General features: G+C 35.5%; 1 protein-coding gene across 1 annotated transcript in view; it reads left to right on the top strand.

Annotated features, from left to right (window-relative positions):
• The window catches only part of CNTNAP4 (contactin associated protein-like 4), a gene marked incomplete at its 5' end in the record, with an annotated part of 203,951 nt that overhangs the window by 134,713 nt on the left and 48,998 nt on the right, over positions 1-20,240 (top strand). The window contains 4 exons of the mRNA XM_010568747.1: positions 3,538-3,709; positions 10,046-10,152; positions 12,807-12,926; positions 16,967-17,164. Of these exons, the coding sequence (XP_010567049.1) occupies positions 3,538-3,709; positions 10,046-10,152; positions 12,807-12,926; positions 16,967-17,164 (597 nt within the window). The remainder of the gene's footprint in view (positions 1-3,537; positions 3,710-10,045; positions 10,153-12,806; positions 12,927-16,966; positions 17,165-20,240) is intronic.

The following is a 20,240-nucleotide window of genomic DNA, read 5'->3' as shown; positions in this document are numbered from 1 at the left end:
TAAAAGAAATAACCTTTTTCTGCCTTCTTTGGCTTTTTTTTTTTTTTTCATATGAACTCCACTGGAGGTATCTCATTCTCAAATGAGTGTCAGATTTTTTTACCAGAAATGACAGAATTTATTTTACCATTTTATTGTAGAATGCTGTAAAGAATGTGGTTAGACCTGTAGTTGATTTGTGTAACTGTGTGTGGTGCTGAAAATTTACTGTGCTCCTATTTGGACTTTTGGAAGTTCACGGATTTGTTGTTCTTAAAGCAATATACCAAGTAGATAATAAACATTTTCCTTTAGAAAGGTAGTAACAGTTTTTAACAGTTTGGTTCCTCACCAGAGTAAAAGACACTGAGAATTTATTTACCTGTTTCATTTCAGTTTTAGTTCATTTTCTATTGTATCCTTATTAAAAACATATCTATATTATTTATGTTGTTGTACACTCATTTGAATAGATTTACTAGTTTCCACTGTCACTTTGCTTCCTGTATGGTAAACCTCTGCACTGTCTTTACAGGATTTCAGAAAGTACCCATTAGTTCTGTGTAATAGAGAAGTGTCTTAAAAGTGTCACTGCTTCCTAACGTCATGAAACAAGAAGGTCTTTGAATGTTGTGAACCAGAATGCAGTATTGTTTGACTAAGATCAAAGAATGGCCCTTGTGCATCATTCCAGAAGCAATATTACCCTTTGGAAGAAAGCCAAAGAAAAAAACACTTAGGCATATTTTGTCATGCAGTGTTCAGCTGCCACTGGAAAAAACTGCTCAATGGACATGGTTTAAATCAAATCAGGTTCAAAGCAATTTATTGATTTATTAATGATGTTTATTTAATTGGCAATCAGTGAACAAGGCATTTTAGGATCAGTAACACAGTTGACAAACCACAATATTAGATACTTACAGAATGTTATTCATAGGTTGGGTAGGACATCCAGACATTGTCTAGCCCAACTCTCTGTTCTAAACAAGTCTGATTAGATCAGGATGTACAGGGTTGTAACCACTCAAACATTGAACAGCTCCAAGGATGGAAATCTCATAAATCCTCTGGGCAAACTGTTCTCATATTAACCACCCTCATGCTAAAAATACTTGTTGCTAATGTCTGATCAGAATTTACCATTTTTTACTTTTGTCCTTTGCCTCTTGTCCCATTGCTGTGCGCTGCTGGAAAAAGTCTGGCTCCATCTTCTCTGTATCATCTTACCAGATAACTTTATCTTCTCATTTTAAGACTGAACAGGCCCAGCTCTCTCAGCCTCTCTTCATACAGCCTGTGCATTCAGGTCCCTGGCCATCTCGAAGACCTCCGCTGGACTCACTCCAGGATGTCAATGTCTTTCCTGTACTGGGGAGCCCAGAACTACAGGACTCCAGATGTGGTCTCACAAGTGCCACAGAGAGGGAAAAACCACTTCCCCAGATCTGCTGGCTGTGCTTTTGGTAATACAGCCCAGAATGCCATTGGTCTTCTGTGCTGCAAGGGTACATTCCTGCCTCATGGTCCACCTGTTGGCCATCAGGAACCCAGGCCTTTCTCTATGGATCTAGACAGTTATCCTCCAGCTTGGATGGTTGCATGGACTTGTTCCATCTCAGATTAAAGACTTAAACTTGTTCTTACTGAACTTCATGGTATCTGTCAGCTTATTTCTCCTGCCTGCCCAGGTACCTCTGTGTTGCAGCCCTGCTCTCCAACATTTGATCCCTGCCCCCAATTTGGTATCAGTCACAGGCTTGCTGAAAGTGCGCTGTGTCCTGTTATCCAGGTCATTTATGAAGTCATTAAACAGCATAGCTCTGAGTACTGATCTCTGAAGGACCCTCTATTCACTGACCATCAGCTGAACTTTGCATCATCAATTGTCCACTTATCCCACCCATATCTCATCAATCTGGTGATAGGGAGACTACAGATAACTGTTAGGGCTTTTGCTAAAGTCAAGGTATGCAGTGCATACTGCTCTCCCTTTGTCCACAGTGCTCATGACCTCAGCAAAGAAAACAAAGAGATTTGTCAGGCACATTTTAGCCTTGAAGCTAAAGTTATCCAGTTACGTTCTTGTCCTTCATATGTTTAGAAATGGCTGCTAAGAGGATTTGCTCTGTGAACTTGCCAGGGACCGCAGTAAGGCTGACTGGTCTCGTTTCCTGTGCCTTCCTTCTTGCTTTTCTTGAAGATGACTGTAACATCTGTGTTCTCCAGTCATCAAGAAGCTCACCAAATTGCTAAGCCCTATTGAGGATTAAAATGATATGGCTTCACAATGACAATGGCAATTGTTGCAATGACATTGGCCAGCTCCTGCAGCACCCTCAGGTGCCCCTTGGACTCTCTTCCTTTATTGTGGGTACTGCTTCCCTTCTTCATAATCTGCTAGGACATGAGAAGCCTAAGGATTAGTTTTACCAGTGAAAACTGAAGAAAAAAGGTCTTGCACAAATCAGTTCTTCCCAAGACCTTTGTCACTAGGTCCCGTGCCCCACGGAGTAGTGCACTTATAATGTCCTTAGACTTCCTTTTGCTGCTGTTGTACCTATAGAAACCTTTTTGTTGCACTTCACCTTCCTTGATAGTTTTAACTCCACCTGAAGTCTGGATTTCCTAACTGCATTCCAAGACATGCAGGTAATGTCTTTGTATTCCCCTCCAAATTGGATGTCCCTACTTCCACTTTTTGTGTACTTTCTTTTTGTGTTTGCATTCACTTAGGAGCTCCATGTTTATGTTTGCAGGCTTTGTGCCAGACTTGCTTAACTATTTTGATATCGCCACGGACTTTTGTTATGTTCCAAAGAGTTTTTTGTTGAAAAATATCCAACCCTTTTGCTCTCCAAGGTGATTTCCAATGGGATCCTCAAAACAGGTCCTGAGCAGACCAACATTGACTCTTCTGAAGTCCAGGGTTGTAATTCTGCTTTTTTTCTTGCTCTCTTCTGTGGATCATAAACTCCACAGCCTCGTGTTTGCTGTAACCAAGACTGCCCTTCACATTTTCAACCATTTCTTCCTTGTCTACAAGTAACAGGTCCAACAGAGCATCTCTCCTAGTTGAGTCATTGATGACCTGCATCAAGAAATTGTCTTCAGTACTTTCCAGAATTTCTGGACAGCTTGATAAATTAAAATCACTGTACTTACTAACTAAGTTTTGTCTTATTTTACTTCAGTTGTGACTTAAAACTTGTCCAAATCATGTGCACCTTGTATTGTAACTTAACATTTTCTGACTAAGGTCAGTTAGTCAATCTGTTCACATCTTGATTCCATTCATTGCTTTGGAACTGCTGCTTGGGTTATCCTTTACCCAAATTTTTGATGATGCTTTTGCATATGCTTTAAAAACAGTAAGAATGCACAGAAGTATTTCTTTACAGTTGCACTACCATGCCTAATCAGAAGAACTTCTGCCTAAAGTCTTCTACCCACAAAGTTTACAACACCTGGAGATTATCAACATTCAGTCTACTTTTGGAATATATAAATTTTTCAATAAAATATTTTTTTCAGATCCAGGTTTTATGCTTCTTTCAGGCTGCCCTAGCAGTGGAAACATTTCTGAATGTAATACTTCATTTGGTGGCTTTCAAGGATGCATGCGACTCATTTCCATTGGTAACAAAGCAGTGGATATGATCTCAGTTCAGCAAAATGTTTTTGGCAATTTCAGTGACCTTCAGATAGATTTATGTGGCATTATAGACAGGTAAGAAAATAATATTTACTCATTTATTTATTTATTTGAATGTTTTGTTTCCAATATTGACTTGATGACAAAGAACAGAATGCTTACAAAATAGCATGTTGCTTCTTTTGTAAGAATTCAAAAGTCTAGAATAAATGCAATATACTTAGCATGGCAATTAGATTTCCATGAACTGTGAATAAAATTAGAGTAACTGGGGTTAAAATTATTTGATGTTTCCAACAAATTTTAAATATCTTACTGTCTTTGCAAGTAAACCTATAGATAACCCACATCCTCCTGTGTTACGTAGTCCCATTCACCCTTTGAAATGCTATGTCCTTTAGAAGTTATTGCTGCTTCCTGTATTCTACCCATCCAGAAACACAGTAGATAGTATTCATCACAGTGAGTAAGCAATCTTTTTTAGGTTATGGTCAGAACTAATCTCATAACTTGCAATAGATGGTATTAGCATCTATCTAAATGGGAGTGACTGGTTGAAGTGGCTCCCTCTGCAGGGAGGAGGGACTGAATACCTTGCTTGAAACAGAAATGTTCGACAGAAGGACATTGCTGGAGTTCAGTATGGAGAAGGCAGGCAGAGGACGAGCCAAAAGGGGTGTTGCAGAATGACAGAGGCTGTTGGGAAGAGAGGAAGCAGACACACAGATGGACAATGGAAGGAGAGGTTTTCTGCTGTATACTCAGGAGAAAGCAATCATGGCATCTATGCAAAGTCTGGTTTAATACAGAAATGGTGGCCTTGGTCCAAGCTGAAAGGCTGTGCTGAAATGACACAACAGGCAGGAGAAAGATGTGCTTCTAAACACTCCTCCCCCACCCCCTAAATTTCTAGTCCTCAAAATTTGCCTTTTGGTCTAAAAAACTCTGGCCTTTGAATTATAAGACTTTTAAAAATTGCTGTCTTTGGGGAAAACAGTGTAGGCAGATATCTGCTTCAAGATCATAGCCAATTTCAGGTTCAGCTACACAGATATATTTCTGGAACTTGCTTTCCATTCATAGAGACAACACAGTGTACATCTATCCAGGTTATTATTTTTAAGAAAGTCACAACAACTTGTAGATCAAAGACAAGAATAATACTAGCTCTTTACCTAATTGGTCATAACAGCTTACAGAGAGAAACCTCCAGAAGGAGGCTAAAAAATCTGCCTACAATGTGATCCTTTCAATTAGAATGCAATGTGTATTCTTACTAATCTTTCTACACCTGTCGTTTTTTAAGAACATATACAGCTGCATGTATTTCATTCTTTGTACTAATTTATCCCTTACTGAGTTAATCCTGATTTTGTAGTAGGCAGTAAGTGTGGCAGACATATGACAAAACAGAGTTTGGCCCCCGTCAAAACTTTACCATATATCTTGTTAGGGATTTGTGTTTGGGATGCAGCATACATTTATGTTTCTTTTTAGCTTTCTCACACCCTACTCCTTTCAACTCATTTTCTCACTTTTCAAACTTCTTTCACTATCTTCTTCTTCTCCTCTCTGATAGACCTCATGACACTTCCTTCCAGCTTTTAAAGCACTGTATCACTGTTGGTTTTTCAGCTCTGCATTTGAACTTCACTTCCACTACACTGCTTCCTTTTTTTTTTTTTGCTTGTAGTAAAGAGACAGAATCAGGACCAGAATCAAGTCCAAAGAACGTAATGTGGTGACCTGCATATTCTTTAGTCAAACACATTAAAGGAGATCTAAGCAAGATTATCAGTGGCAAACATCACCAAATTGCCTCATAATATAATTGATGACAATTTCTGTCTCTGATTTACCATGATTTTTCAATGTACAGTGTAACTGAGGATCTCTCAAAATGCTCATCTTAGAGTGGTTTAGGAACCTTCTCTTCCTCCATGAACACAGAGGTGTTTTACCCAAATTTTTAAAGGAAGATGGTACATTTTTACATGTAGTGATTCCAGTTCCTTTCAGCTTTTGAATGGCCATAGTATGTAAGTGTGTTTTTTTAAAAAGAAGTTTATGTGTATAAATATGTATAAAGTCACTCTGTGAATCTCAGTATATAGAAATTCAGCATTATCTACAGTATTCCAAATATCATAATATTTGTCTCTTATTCAGTCCAAGTTCAGTTTATTCAGAATTGCACCCTACCCTTTGATTGCTTTTTTGTTGGTTTTAAGCACTGCATTAAAGAGGTTAGGTTTATATATAGCCTTTCCTCATATTTTTTATCTTGCTGAATTTTTATAGCATATGAAGATAGTTACCATCTTTATTTTATGTCAATACCACTGCCATCTGGGTTTTTTTCAGTATGAACTTGTACAAGCCACTTAAGCTTCCCAGCCACAGTCTTTTTTGAAGAGTTTTTATTACTTTCTGACACTGTATTAACTCTTTTTAAGTTTATGTTACTCTCATAGTTAATCAAAATTATGTGTGGTTTCCTATGACCAATGACACCAATGGAAAAAAAAAAGTCTTTATGGAAGGTTTTTGTTTGGTTGGTTTGGTTTTCTCTAAAATTTGCTAATGCTAATTTGTGTCTTCTTATATCTTGACAATTGCACCTTTCTTGCACTTCAAAACCAGGTTTGGTTTTCAGCTCTCAGCATGCTTACCATATGTCCTCCTAACTTATCAAATAGAAATTTAATCCACCCATCTTCATCAATTTCATTACACTCATTATCTTTTATTTCAATACAAACAGTTTTTAAAAAGCCATTCTCGTCTTGTGCTAGCTTGCTCAAGGGACTGTTTCTTTCCAGTTTCCTCACACAGTCTCATTCCATTCAATATCTGCAGCTCATCATCTGGAACAAAATTCAGGTTTTTCTTTATCAAACTCATTCTACATCTCACCATAAATCCCAGTTGATAAGATACATTCTTCTTTGCCAACATTAAAATTGCTTACATGTATTAACCAATTTCCAATAGGTAGCTTGTATCATCTTCTGCACCATTTTGTTTGAGAGAAAATATTTTCTTTCTACAATGATTTCCACATGTCTTTGGTTGCCCTAAGCTAAAGTAATCAGCATTTTTGCCACTGTGCTCCTGATGGTAGATATCCCCTCTACAGCTGAGGGCAAACAAACCTCTTTGTCTTGGAGTCTTTATGGGAGTCTTTGCATCTCCAATTCCAAATAGTGAAGCGTGACCCAAATTCTGGAGTTATTGATGGCTTTTGAAGTAGAAACAATGGACCACTAAATGTAATAGTTTTTTACATTTAAAGTGCATGAACACAAATAAAAATTACCATTTGCATAGTGATCTGAATTTATATGCAATAGTAAATAAACTGAAAATAATTGAGTCCATTCTTTATCTCATGTGTATATATATGTATACACATCTAACATACATAGTGTAGTCTTTATCAGATTTACAATCCTCATTGACAGACGGTTGGTTAATCATGCATTTATTCATTGGGATATAATTTATTAACCTGTTCTTTTTAAACAAAAAAATCCCTACCATTTTCCTATTTTCTATTTTCTCAGTTCCATAAACTTAACAATTCCTCCTCTTATGCTTAAATTATTATGACTCTTTCCAATCATTGCTCTTCCCATGCTCCTTCATTTAGCCTTTTCTTTGTATAATATCTTTATATTTTCCATTGCTCACGTACCTCTTGGTCATGCAAATAATTCTCTTCATAGATTTCTCCTTACTATCTTTTCTCTCATCTCCTTTATCAATATATATTGGTTTAATAACTACTAATTATACATAAACAATTGACAAAATAACTTTAAAGGACACAGTGTCATTCTAAATGCCTTACAAAGTTAGCACATTTAGTCTCTGAGGAGAGAGTGCCAGATGAATCTGTCATAATTACATCAAGCTCTACACAGAAACATATGATTGCCTACCAGGAGTTATTGCCTCTCTTGTCCTGGCAGCAGTGTGTTGTACAAAAAAACAGAATAAATGGGGTTATATGTAAAAAAAAAAAAAAAAAGCACTCGCACAGGGATAGTTTTCAAATATTTTTCTCTTTTTTTTTTTTTTTAATTGAAGACTGAAGAAAGAAAAGTAATGAAAATTGCAGCAATTAGTTATTCTTTTCAAGATATCTTTTAGCCATATTTTGGAACCGTGATAAGCAGATAGTGTACAAAAAATGTATTTAGTAGATAATTGGCATATGAAATTCTTATTTTTTCCTTCTTTATCAAAAGTATATTCATGTTCTGGATCAGTGTTCTCCTTTGAATATTAGCTTATGATTATTATTAGCCTGCTGCCTTGGTTTTAAATCGTGTATCATTTTCCAATGTCATACACTTAAAAGTGTATTGTCAAGTAATATGTGGTAAATGCTTAATCAGCTGGTTTTTTTCTGGTTTAAGCAGACATGGTGATGAATCCAAATATTACCTTTTACCAATGAAGCGTTAGAAATACTTTTTCTAACATTAGAACTATTTTTGTTAGAAGATTAGTTTCCTCAGAGAAAGCACTGTTCTAAGTCTTGCTTTGGGTAGGGTCGCAGCATATAATGTAATTATAACTTCACTTTGATGTAGCTAGTGACTACTTTTTATTATACATTCTGAAACAGAGGGAAGATGTAAAATTTAATGTTAAAAGTTTTAAATTATACTCTAAATTATTTTCAATTCTAAAGTTCGTTCAAGCGTCATCAATTGCATCTAAGCTTTTCATCTTCTGAAAAATATTAGGAAGATTAATTCATATGGACAGGGTGTCAATACAAGTAAAGACCAAGTAAATCACGTACAATTTTGGGATAATGATGTCTTTATCAAAAAGGAACAAGAAAAAATATAACTGAAATACATGCAAGCAGAGCAGCTGTCAGAGGATGCACTGAAAGTCCTGAATGACAGTTATGTTAGAGGAGATGTATATTTATTATATCTGATAACTAGTCATACCTGTAGAAAGCAAAAATAAGCATTTATCCCAAGAATTATTACTATGCACATTTATACAATTCCTTTGAACAAAGTATTTAATATCAAAGTAATTGTAAGCCCGGTGCCTAAAGTTCATTTTTATGTTCCAAGCCTGAGCTCATTGAGACATATAGCATCTACAGAATTGTCTTAGAAAATACATTCTGTAAGTGAGATAATAAATACAAGATCAGCCCTTTCACTGGCAAAAACATCACTTATTTTCTTGAAAATAGGTGACCTATATCACTTCACTTATTTTACCTATGCTTTACCTGCTACTTTTTTTTTTTTCTTTCCTTCTCTGAAAACTTCTGCTTATCCTTGCTTAGAAGCATGAAAGGAAGATAGAATTCTCTGAGAGTCAGGAGGAGTGAATGTACAAAGGCCCTGAATTATTCATAAGGCAGATGTGTGAATTTTTGGACTTTCTACAATCCTAATTTAATACCCTCCTAAGATTTCTTGAATGAATTAAAAGGTATTTTAAGATCCTGTGAATATTATTGGGCCTGCTTTCTTTTTTCTGTGGTCAACGTCAACAATAAAGCCTTTTTTGTACTTTCTGAGCTGTATCACATACACACGCATACACACATACACTCACTGCAATTAGAATGTTAACTAATTTCTAAGGTGAAAAGTTAGTAAATAATTGGTTAAAGCGTGCCACTCTATTTCAATATATTTTTCAGTTGTGTTTATGAAAAAGATAAATTTTCTTTTTTTCATCTCATGGAAAATTTTATACTTAGGTATAGTGATGCAGTCTTAACCATTAAGCAGTTACAGGCAAATTTTCTTTGCAGTCAACCATTTTAAATCCAGAAAAAAGACACCAAAATTCTTCAGCTCATATCACCAGAATGAAAACTGGTATTACTGGTAGTTACCTCTTGTGATGGAACTGACTTACTGAATATTTTATTCTTTCTAGAATAGGAAGTAACCATGAGTTCAGAATAAGAAATAGCTCTCAGGTACTATTTTTGGTCAGTTTTATTTGTTATGTGATTTTTTAAAAAATATTCTTCTATTATCTTTAGATTAATAGAAGGAAAACTCTTGTGATGCTGCTTTGCTGTGACACATTTGTTGAAGAAATCCTATCAGTTGCAAAACTCACCAGTGAATTATCAGCATGTAAATCTTTCACTGGTTTATTAATTTGTATTGAACTGCAGATAGTTGAATGGTAATAAGTAACAATTATGCATCTTACACTTTATTTCTGTTCTCACAGGTTTATTGCATAATTAATATATTTATTATAGACAATAGGAAGAGTGGGGAACATGAAGGGAAATCCTCTTAATTATCCGCTTCTTTTCCATGATTTTGCATCCCTTGATAAATATAAGTGACAAGTAAATGAACATAAAAGGGAGTGAAAATGCTCTTTGTTTTTTCATTTTAGGTGTTTGCCTAATTACTGTGAACATGGTGGTGAGTGCTCACAGTCCTGGAACAGCTTTTACTGCAACTGTGCCAATACCGGTTACAAGGGAGCTACTTGCCACTTTCGTAAGTCTAAGATGTTTTCTGACTATGTTTTTATTTCTGATTTAATTTTTTTACCACAAAAATATATATTTGTACTGATCATTCATATTTGAAGGATTTTAAGTAATGTAAATATTCATAAGTTGGTTCAAGGAAAGACTTTGAGTCTTCCACATATTTAGCAGCAAAAACTCATTGAAAGTTCTAACGTTTATCTGCTTCTGTTTTCCATTTTTCATGATTTACATGAGATGGTCAGTAATATCCTCTTCTATCCATATAATTCCACTTTCTGAATCAGCAAATCATTTAGAAATGTATTTAATTCATCTTTATTCATCACAACAATTAATACTGATTTTTTTCTGAGAGAGTGGGACTACATTCATGTCCAAAGGTAATCATACACCAAGCCCTAAACACGTGCTTATGTAGTTTGCTGAATCAGGGAACAGGTTAGGAGAAATTAAAAAAAAATAATAATTGAAAGCAACTTAACTCATTTCACAGGAGATGCTCTACATATGTACTACTTTAAGCATGTTCTGGGAAGCAGAATAAATCATTACTCTGGCCGTCATTATATGCTTCTAATAACTGGAAATCTTTATGAAAATTTACAGATAATTTTAAAAATTCCAAAGACTACCCTAATGATCAGATAAATAATTCTGTCCTTACAAATTGTCCTTATAAAATCTATACAAGCCTTGTTGGCAGATTTTATGAAAAGAATGTTTACACACATGGGATTTTTTGAGAAATCACTGATTTTAGGAGACTGCCTATTAAATCTCACTCGTACGGAGTTAATAACAGTCATGACTTTTCCTGTAATGCTTTAATTGTAAAGAACACAGTGGCATAAAATACAATTTTAAGAAAATTTGTGTAGCAAAGAAAGGATGCCAATAGTACAGATGCTTTTGAATATCACAATGTATAATATGAAACTATGACAAGCCCAAAGTGAAAATGAAGGTGATTTGATTCATTATAATTTGGAAAATCATATGTTGATGTCTGTGAGGACAGATGGAGGCCAAGCTTTCCGAATGATTTGGAATCCGTGAGAAATGTAATAATATGTAAGAGTTATTGAATTCTTATTGATAGTAAAAAATACATATAAAAGTCTTCCAGGATGTTTGTTTATGATTAATAAAATGCTGTAACTATGGATATAAAATGGAACACTGTTAGTACTTGATTTTAGTGATTTTAATAATGATTTTGAATCAAGAACCTAGGATAAATTTTGGCCATGTTATCACACTTATGTGTAACTTTAAAAGAAAAAAAAATGCCCCCTGAATTCTCAAAGAAACATTCTTTTTGTTATAAACCCAGAAATAAATTACTAATTTTGAAACATTATTATACAAACTACCATGTTCCTTAAAACTATTAATGAATAATTGAATCTCTTTTTTCATGTTTAAATTTAACTAAGACTATTTAGTGTAAGGACCCACAAAATTCCATTTGAAAATTACATAAAATTTGCATTCTGAATACTTCATAGAGTAAGCAATCTGAATTAATTGTTTATCATTTTGATAAGTGTTGCCATAAATGTCAGCAACCATCAGGCAAAAAATACAGAGATCACACACTTTCAAAAACTAGCTTCTTTTTAAAAAACAGCACCTCTTTTGGATTTCTGTACTAGTACTTGATAGCTTTTTAAAAAAAATCAAATAAACTGAATTTACATAGATCAAAATCTTCCAGATTGTTATGAATTATTATGGAGTTATGTTTTTACTTATATAGCACTCATAACTTTTTTTTTTTTTTTTAATCTAATGGCTCTTTCTTTTTTGCAGTGTTTTCAAATTTTGATAATAGTTAATAGAGCACACAGTCCAATTTTGAAAAGAAAGACCAGAACAGTATGACTCCTTGATAGCAATATAATGGTTAAAGGAGAGGTTAGGTTCATGTGGTCTAGCTGTGGCATTATCATCAGTGGTTCCTGTCTGTACAAGTACAGAGGTGGATTCATACATCCCTTTTCTCAGGTTTTTGATCATAAAGAAGTCATTACAGACTTTTCTTTAGGCCTTGACTGATATAAAGTGTACATGACATTGGACCAAGAAGCTGTCATTTTGTCTTTGCATATTTAGTTCTTCTACTGCAGTCTTTGACAAGTCATTTGCCCTTCTATTTAAAAATGGAGGAAAATAAGTGTGAAAGCCAAAAAATGTCAGAAAACAACCAAAACACCTGGAAACACTGCCTACCTTCTGTTGTATATAATAACAACAACAACCACAAAAATCTGATTTCGTTGAGTTATAGTGTTTGTTTCCTCAAAATCTGATTACCAGGGTTTAAGTAATACCCTTTGCATCCACATTATTTGGCAGTTTTTACAACTATTTGCACACCCACACTTCATGCTTTCCTCCTGAAGTTTCCAGATTTAAATACAGAAAAAAATGCTTGAAAATGACCATTGTGATCTCCCAGATAAATAAAACCAAATATACTTTACAAATTTGAATGAAAGTGTAGTTTTGATTATGTGATTTCTTCTGCATTCTTTAGCAGTGAACATACACAACTTCTTTTCCCCATTGACAGGTTCCATGCACTTTTTTTTTAATTCCCTGAATAAAATGTAAAATTATGCCATTACATTTGTGATGGAATGTGCTCTTTTACAGCCATCTATGAGCAATCATGTGAAGCCTATAAGCACAGAGGGAACACTTCAGGCTTTTACAATATTGATTCAGATGGAAGTGGGCCCTTGAGACCGTTTCTTGTATACTGTAATATGACAGGTGAGGTGATAAACTTCTTTAACTCACAGCTGGGTCTGTATGCATGCTCATTACATTGAAACATGAGTTATTATTGTTTCATGTGACAAGTAAGAAACCTCTGTAGCTTGCAAGTTTAATGTATACATGCTCAACAAAATGAAGGTGACTCCTTAGCTCAGAATACCAGGCAAAGAATTAGGCAGAGAAATTAGAATAATAACAGGATTCAGGCTGTGAAGCTAACACTGCATTCCTCTAGTGCTTTGCATCAATGGGTCATGTGTTCCATATGGAGACAATGTTATACTAGTTCATTTTGGGGAGCAACTTTGTTTTCACTGAAGTTACAGCCTCTTGAAGACATTTACGGAAATGAAAAATAAGTTATGTTTTATGAGAAAATTACTGACTTTTCATGGTAGCCTTCTGAAAAATTGTAATTCAGATCTGGCCTTTATTATGAGGGATATAGACATTAAGCTTCATCTTTCAAACTGCAAGTAGATCTTTTGGAGAATGCAAATGCAACCAGTGGGACTATTGCAGCCCCACTTCCAGGCACCCTGCCTCCTCTTGTGCACCCAGTTCTTTGAATCTGACCATTTATGTCACTAGAAGTTTTAGATATCAGAATTTGTTTTCAGTCTGCTTTTTAACAAACCAGTTGATGTTGTCGATGTATGCCTATTGGCATATGCCCTTTCAATGAAGCCTACATTTAAATGGCTTTTTGAAATTTATTATTGTTTTATTTGTGGTTGTTTCCTTTTCTTTTTACTTAGCCTCTACTTATTTGAATCTCATTCTAGCTAAAATGATGGAAACATTTTATTGTTTCATGTGATAAAAATATTTTTTTCCACAGTTATAACTGTTTAAAAGACTTCATGAATAAGCTATAGTTGAATTTGTTTTAGGTATGTCCTAAGTGTTGAGAGGTTGACTTAGAAACCTCAGCGTAAGCTTTTGATGTTGATTTGTAAACAATTTCTGGGCACATCTGTTTCTTGAGAAACTGACAGTTCTCTGCCTGCTAGTGGCATTGGCTGATTTTCACAGAGATCTAAAGAATACTTCTTATATGTGTTGAAATATCATCATTTCAATCAGTCTGTGCAATTTAACTAGTCTCGCCATGTTAGCTCCTGATTTTTAATTCTATAACAAACTGTGCTAGCTCACGGTGGGCAAACATCAGATTGGCACAGGCCCTTAAAAAGAAATATCCTAGTGTCCTATGAGACTAAAAGAGACCAAAGAATCATGGCAGAAAGATGACAATTTTTTTAAGTGGGTATAACCCTCCAAGGTACAGTGTAGTGTCTGATTTATCCTTGTGTGTCCATGAACAGCTGTTACTGTTTTCCTCAGTCACTCCTTATTCACCACATTAAGCAAACCTTATTGATCAGTTCTTCATCTCAAGATGCAGCCTGACAGGATGAATCTTCTATATTTGTTTTGTTCCCAGTTTCCTCATGAATGGTATTCCCTTTTCCCACCAGAGGCAGGGAAAGCAGATGCCCGCATTTCTTACAGCACTGCCTCGTCTTTGACGTTGATGGGGTTCTATTTTCAGGCAGCTGGGAGGGAGGTGCCTTTCCCTGGTTTTATTCTTGGAGGTCAGATTTGGAATGAAAAGAGTGCTCACTGCCAGTTAAGATGACCAAATTTTGCAGTAACCTGTTTTTCTTTTTCTTTGTAAATTTGGGAGTGTGACAATGGGTCTGATAGCTGACCTGTTTGTCTTAATTTATATGTTCAACTTATCCTTTAGATATGTTTGTGTCTGTGTGTATGTGCATGTACAAAAAGAAAGCCAAGTTTGCTGTATTTCCAGCCATCTGTTTTTTGACTCCACAAGCATGTACTTAATAAAATTTTATAATTTGACCAAAAACTGGTAAGCAATGACAAAAAGGTCGCATAAATAGATTCCTTTTAATATAATATTTTTTGAATAGGCATCTCACCTTGATATTTGCTTTAGGTTTTCTGATGAATACTTGTCCTTTAAGTGACCATGAGTTCTTTCCTCTCTATAAATATCTTATAATGTCAGCCATGTGTGGCCTGTAGGAAGACAATGAAATAAAATACAGCTCTGTTAAATAGTTAAAAATACTACTATTAGAACATCAGAAATATAATCAACACTACAAGTTAGAAAAAATAATATTTCACATATCTGCTCAAATTACATTGGCCATTAAGATCCAAGAATACAGTGAACATGAATCTAAGCTTGACTTGACTGACCCAGACTGGCTTTAACTATAAGCCTGCTCACCCTTACCTTGAAGTGGATTTTAGTCATGGGGGTCAGACTGTTACAGGCTTTGCAAGTGGAAGTTGAAACAGAATAAGCTCAGTGCTTCTCTATTCATAGGTCAGGGGGCTTGGCAAAAGTACAAAACAGCAGAATCACATGAGCTTTTATCAGCCACCGATACTTAGAACAATTTATATTTTGAAGAACATGGCGGGAATAATCTCTGTACTCCCAAGCAGAGTGTCTGATGTTACATTTCCTTGTGTGCAAACTATAGGATGGAGTGATCAATGCATTCCTGTGCTATGGTGCCAGCCAGTTTCACCCTTCCAGTGTCTCAGTGTACAGGAAAATTATTTTTCCAGTCTCAAAGTAAATACATAGTACTTAGCCTATGGCCTCTAGTAGCTTTTAAAGTAATGCCTTTATCTAAGTATTGTAACATCAGTTTTCATTCTTGATCTGTGTGGTTTTGCATACTAGTAAGTTTTTTACAACTAAAAATGCTTTCCATAAGTCCAGTAGGAAGTTAAGAGAAGACCTGTAATGAAAGAATATTTGTGAAGTATCAATATAACTGGAAAGCTATTGAACTGCTTTGTTGCTTAGTGTAAACAACATGGGTCCAAGTTCGAGAAAGTCTGTTTCATAGCAGACTGCACATCTTAGCACATACCTTTTAGAAACATGCAATATATTGTTTATTATTCAACCATTTGAATTACATATATATTTATTTGCAAGTGTTTTCAGCTCTTTTATTACAAGAACATTACTTCAGAACATATTTTTCTAGAAATAATGTTTGGAGTACTGAATATGATTCATCAAAAAACCCCAAAACTTGTAGACAAAGTTCAATTGCTTCTGAAGTAAATATTTTGGCACATGACCCCAGTTTACATGAATCATAAGGCCTGCCTACACAATGTAATAAAGTACATAGCTGTTTTACCCAGCAGTATCCAAGCTAAAAGTCAGCTTAAGAGCAGTATATGTTTTTTAGGGAAAATGCAGCTCTCAGTTCTGAACTAGTACTTCATCATGTTACAGTACCGAGTCAAGTGGGCATACCATGGTATTTGCCATAAATTAATATTACATCAGGTGTTTGGAAGCAACTTTATATTGAAGCAACAATATATTTGGAAGCTGTGATTCTTAGCCCTTGACTAAATATAGGTTTTGAATAGTAGTTCAAACAATGACTACTATTTGATTTAGATGGCTAGAATAACTCACCTTCATGTAATCTGAGTTTTATAGTAAATACAATATTTGCAAGCTACTTTTGGTTCTTTGTATAATAGAAAAAGGCTATAGGCCATTTTCTCATGCAGAATAAATTGATTCAAATTATAGTGATATATATATATAAATGTAGCTAGAATCTAGGATAGAATTTAGAGTTATTTTATAAACAACTTAAGCCTGGGAAAAGTAACAATAGTAAATAATATTTCTTCCTATTCTTTAATTGCAATTTACAAAGTAAACTGTATCTTATTTCAGAAACCATTATTTGGGTGTCGTCATTTACAGTTTCCTTATTCAATAATCATAACAAGCTGAATACCTGTTACAGTCACAGTATGATAATCTACTTATAAACAGAAACAATTATTGTTTTCATTTTTGCTCAGTGATTTATGTCTCTGTTTCATATGCCCAAAAGCACTTCTTGTGATCAAACCTTGAAGTTTGATTTCATCTTACGTTCTCTTTCCATTACCAACTTATACAACTACTTCTCATTCTTTATTACTTTTCACCTGTGTTTTGAAAGATACAACGTGGACAATTGTACAGCATAACAACACCAACCTAACCAGAGTCAAAAATGCTAATCGAGAGAACCCACACACTGTGTTTTTCAAGTACTCTGCCAGCCTGGACCAGCTTCAGGCAACAATTAACCATGCAGAGCACTGTGAACAGGAGCTTGCTTACCACTGCAAAAAGTCAAGGCTTTTAGATAAGCCAGGTAAGTAAAGAAGGCAAATCTTATTATGTTGCATAGTTCATTTTATTTTACTGGTTACTAAAGATATTTATTTCTATCAAAGTTATGGCATTTTGCTACTACAGAATTTGAACTAATTCAGATATCTAGTACTCAGATTCCTGTAAGTTGCCAAGAGATATTTGAACTAGACCAACACAAATGTCAGTTTATAATGATCTTTGTTCAGAGAATTAAGTGTTCTCTAAGTTAATTTTTCTTATAAATCTTTTAAATTAATAGAGATTATTATTAAAAGAGCTCCTGTTGGTCTGCCTTCCAGGGATTTTTAAATTTTAATGAAGGAATTACTGAAGAAATACATCCTTAAAGGAACACAAATTAGATATAATTTGTATAGATATCAGTAGAAGTTTATCCATGAATGTTTTTGAACATTTGATGTGCATATTGCAAGTGCTTGACAAAAAGCATCGATAACTGTCCAATATAAGCATTCATAAAATAAAAGCAATAATTAAAATGTAGATTATTGACAAAAGTACAATTGTTTTAAAAGAAAAATGAATGGAGAGCCTCTGACATACTTAAAGAAAAATGAAATTATGTAGTCTACTTAAACCTTAACTCCCATTGACGCAGAGCTGCTGTTAACAGACTTTCTCATGAAAATCCATTCTAAGTACTCCAAATAACATGGGAGCAAAAAAACCTCATTGTTTACTGTCTATTGAAAAACTAAGTGAAATTGTTTGACTTGTCCACCAGAAACTCTGAAACTGCTCAAACTGATTTCTTGACATTTTTCCTACTAAGTAGAAAGCAGACTTCAGAGTGCAACAGTCTCTGGTTCTGTCTCTAAACTCTTTCCCTACATATTCTTTCTCCTTAATTATGTCATGGTCATCACTGGTCTTCTTAGACTAGAATTCACTTTTGGCAGAATTTCTGCTCAAAAATGTCTCCGCAGCATAAAAGATGAACCTACTGCTTAAGATGTCCCACTGAGACTCCCTTTTACCTATGGATTCCAAATTAAACTTATGGCTAGATGTTCAAAAGCCTGGTTTATACCAAGCAGAGGGTTTCAAGATTGTGCTCACTAGGTATTTCATATCTTTTGGCTATTAACTGTCACATAGGATATGTAAAAAAACAAAAAACAACAATAAACCCCACCTTCTCAACTCACCAGTTTCAGCAGAGTGATCAAGCTGGAAGCCATGAAAAATATTTAGATCAGAGAAAAGAGGGAAAGACCCAGACAAGCAGGACTTTCTACTTTTTTTTATTTAGTTTGGTGATATAATTGGATCAGAAAAGTAGTTTTTTTCTATAAAGCTAAAAGAGTGTGATCAGTCAATTACACTAAGCCATCTAAAATTGAGTTTTGAATGGTAGGTGTAAATAAGCGTGGGAAGGTTATTTGTGAGTTCTACAGATTTTCTACAATCATTCTTTGTTTAAACACTATCACAGACGTACCAAATTCAATTTGCCATTCCTCTGAAGAACGGGCTTTAGTCTGTTCTGAAAGAGAGAGCTCTGAGGTAAGAGAAAGCTAGCATCTAGTGACGGACAGTCTTGGCTTCAATGAGGCCTCTTAAAAAAAGCAACGCTGAGTTTTGTGATGTAGGGATGAAATAACAACACTTACTAAAGAGAGTTAGGGTTCATGTTTCCCTCTCTGTCTGAAAGCAGCCAGAATCACATTTTTATAACTGTTTAGATAATGTATTAACTTTGCCTTACCTTTTCTAGCATTCTTAATTAAATCACTTCCTTGAAATAAAATTCAGATTTTTACATTCCAGCATTTAGATCTGTCCTTTTTTAGTTTAAAGGTCGTGATCATGGTGGATGACTTAGTAATAATAGATCCTCTTTGACCCATTCAGTCACAGTAACAGTAAGAATAGATAAAGTTCCTGGGAGAAGCAGCAGATGCCCCTTTGTAGATATAGATTCCTCTGTGCATTTGAAGGGCTAGGTCTTACCTACAAGACAAAGGAAAAAAGTGGGGTTTTTTTAAATATATGTGCTGGTACTTTTTTTCAATAGTGGAATTCAGTGATCAGTGAGCCTAGAAGATCCACTGAAATAGATATTGTTTTAAGCATCTGAATCACATCAGCAGCAAACAGTATCAGTTTGCACAGTCTTAGAATCGCAGAATCACAAATCACTGAGTGGCCAAGCTTGGAAGGAAAGTCTAGGGGTCATCTGGTCTGATGTTTCTGCTCAAGCAGGCCCACCTAAAGCCGGTTGCCCAGGACCATGTCCACATGGCTTTAAAACATCTCCAAGGATGGAGACTCCACAACCTCTTTGGGCAACCTGTGCCAGTGCTCAGTCACCCTCACAGTGAAAAAGTGTTTCCTGATGTTCAGGAAGAATGTCCCATGTATCAGTTTGTGTCCACTGCCTCTTATCCTGTAACTGGGCAGCACTGGAAAGAGCCTTCTTTACACCCTCCTTTCAGGAATTTATATACATGGATGAGATCCCCCCCGAGCCTTCTCTTCTCCAGGCTGAACAGTCCCAGCTCTCTCAGTCTTCCCTCATGGAAGACATCTCCAGTCCCTTAATCACCTCCGTGGCCCTTCATTGTACTCTCTCCAGAATTTCCATTTTCCTTTTGTAATGGGGAGCCCAGAACTGGACACAATTCTCCAGGAGTGGCCTCATCTGTGCTGAATGGAGGGGAAGGATCACCTCCCTCAACCTGCTGGCAACACCTCAACCTCCTAATGCAGCCCAGGATAACAGTAGTTTTCTTTGCAGCTGTGGTGGGTTGACGCTGTCTGGATGCCAGGTGCCCACTAAAGCCACTCTATCACTCCTCCTCCTCAGCTGGACAGGGGAGATAAAATATAACAAAAGGTTTGTGGGTCAAGAACAGACCCAACTCGGGGAACCAATTTAATTTAATTTATTACCAATCAAATTTGAGTAGGGTAATGAGAAATAAAACCAACTCTTAAAAAAACCTTCCCCCACCCGTCCCTTCTTCCCGGGCTTAAATTTACTCCCAAATTCTCTGCCTCTTCCCCCTTAGCACTGCAAGGGGACAGGGAATGGGGGTTGCCATCAGTTC

Source organism: Haliaeetus leucocephalus, unplaced genomic scaffold (assembly GCF_000737465.1).
Source record: "Haliaeetus leucocephalus isolate CR32 unplaced genomic scaffold, Haliaeetus_leucocephalus-4.0 Scaffold251, whole genome shotgun sequence".
In the NCBI taxonomy this organism is placed as follows: domain Eukaryota; kingdom Metazoa; phylum Chordata; class Aves; order Accipitriformes; family Accipitridae; genus Haliaeetus; species Haliaeetus leucocephalus.
The sequence above is the reverse complement of the archived record's forward strand: the minus strand, read 5'-3'. Positions and strand labels throughout refer to the sequence as shown.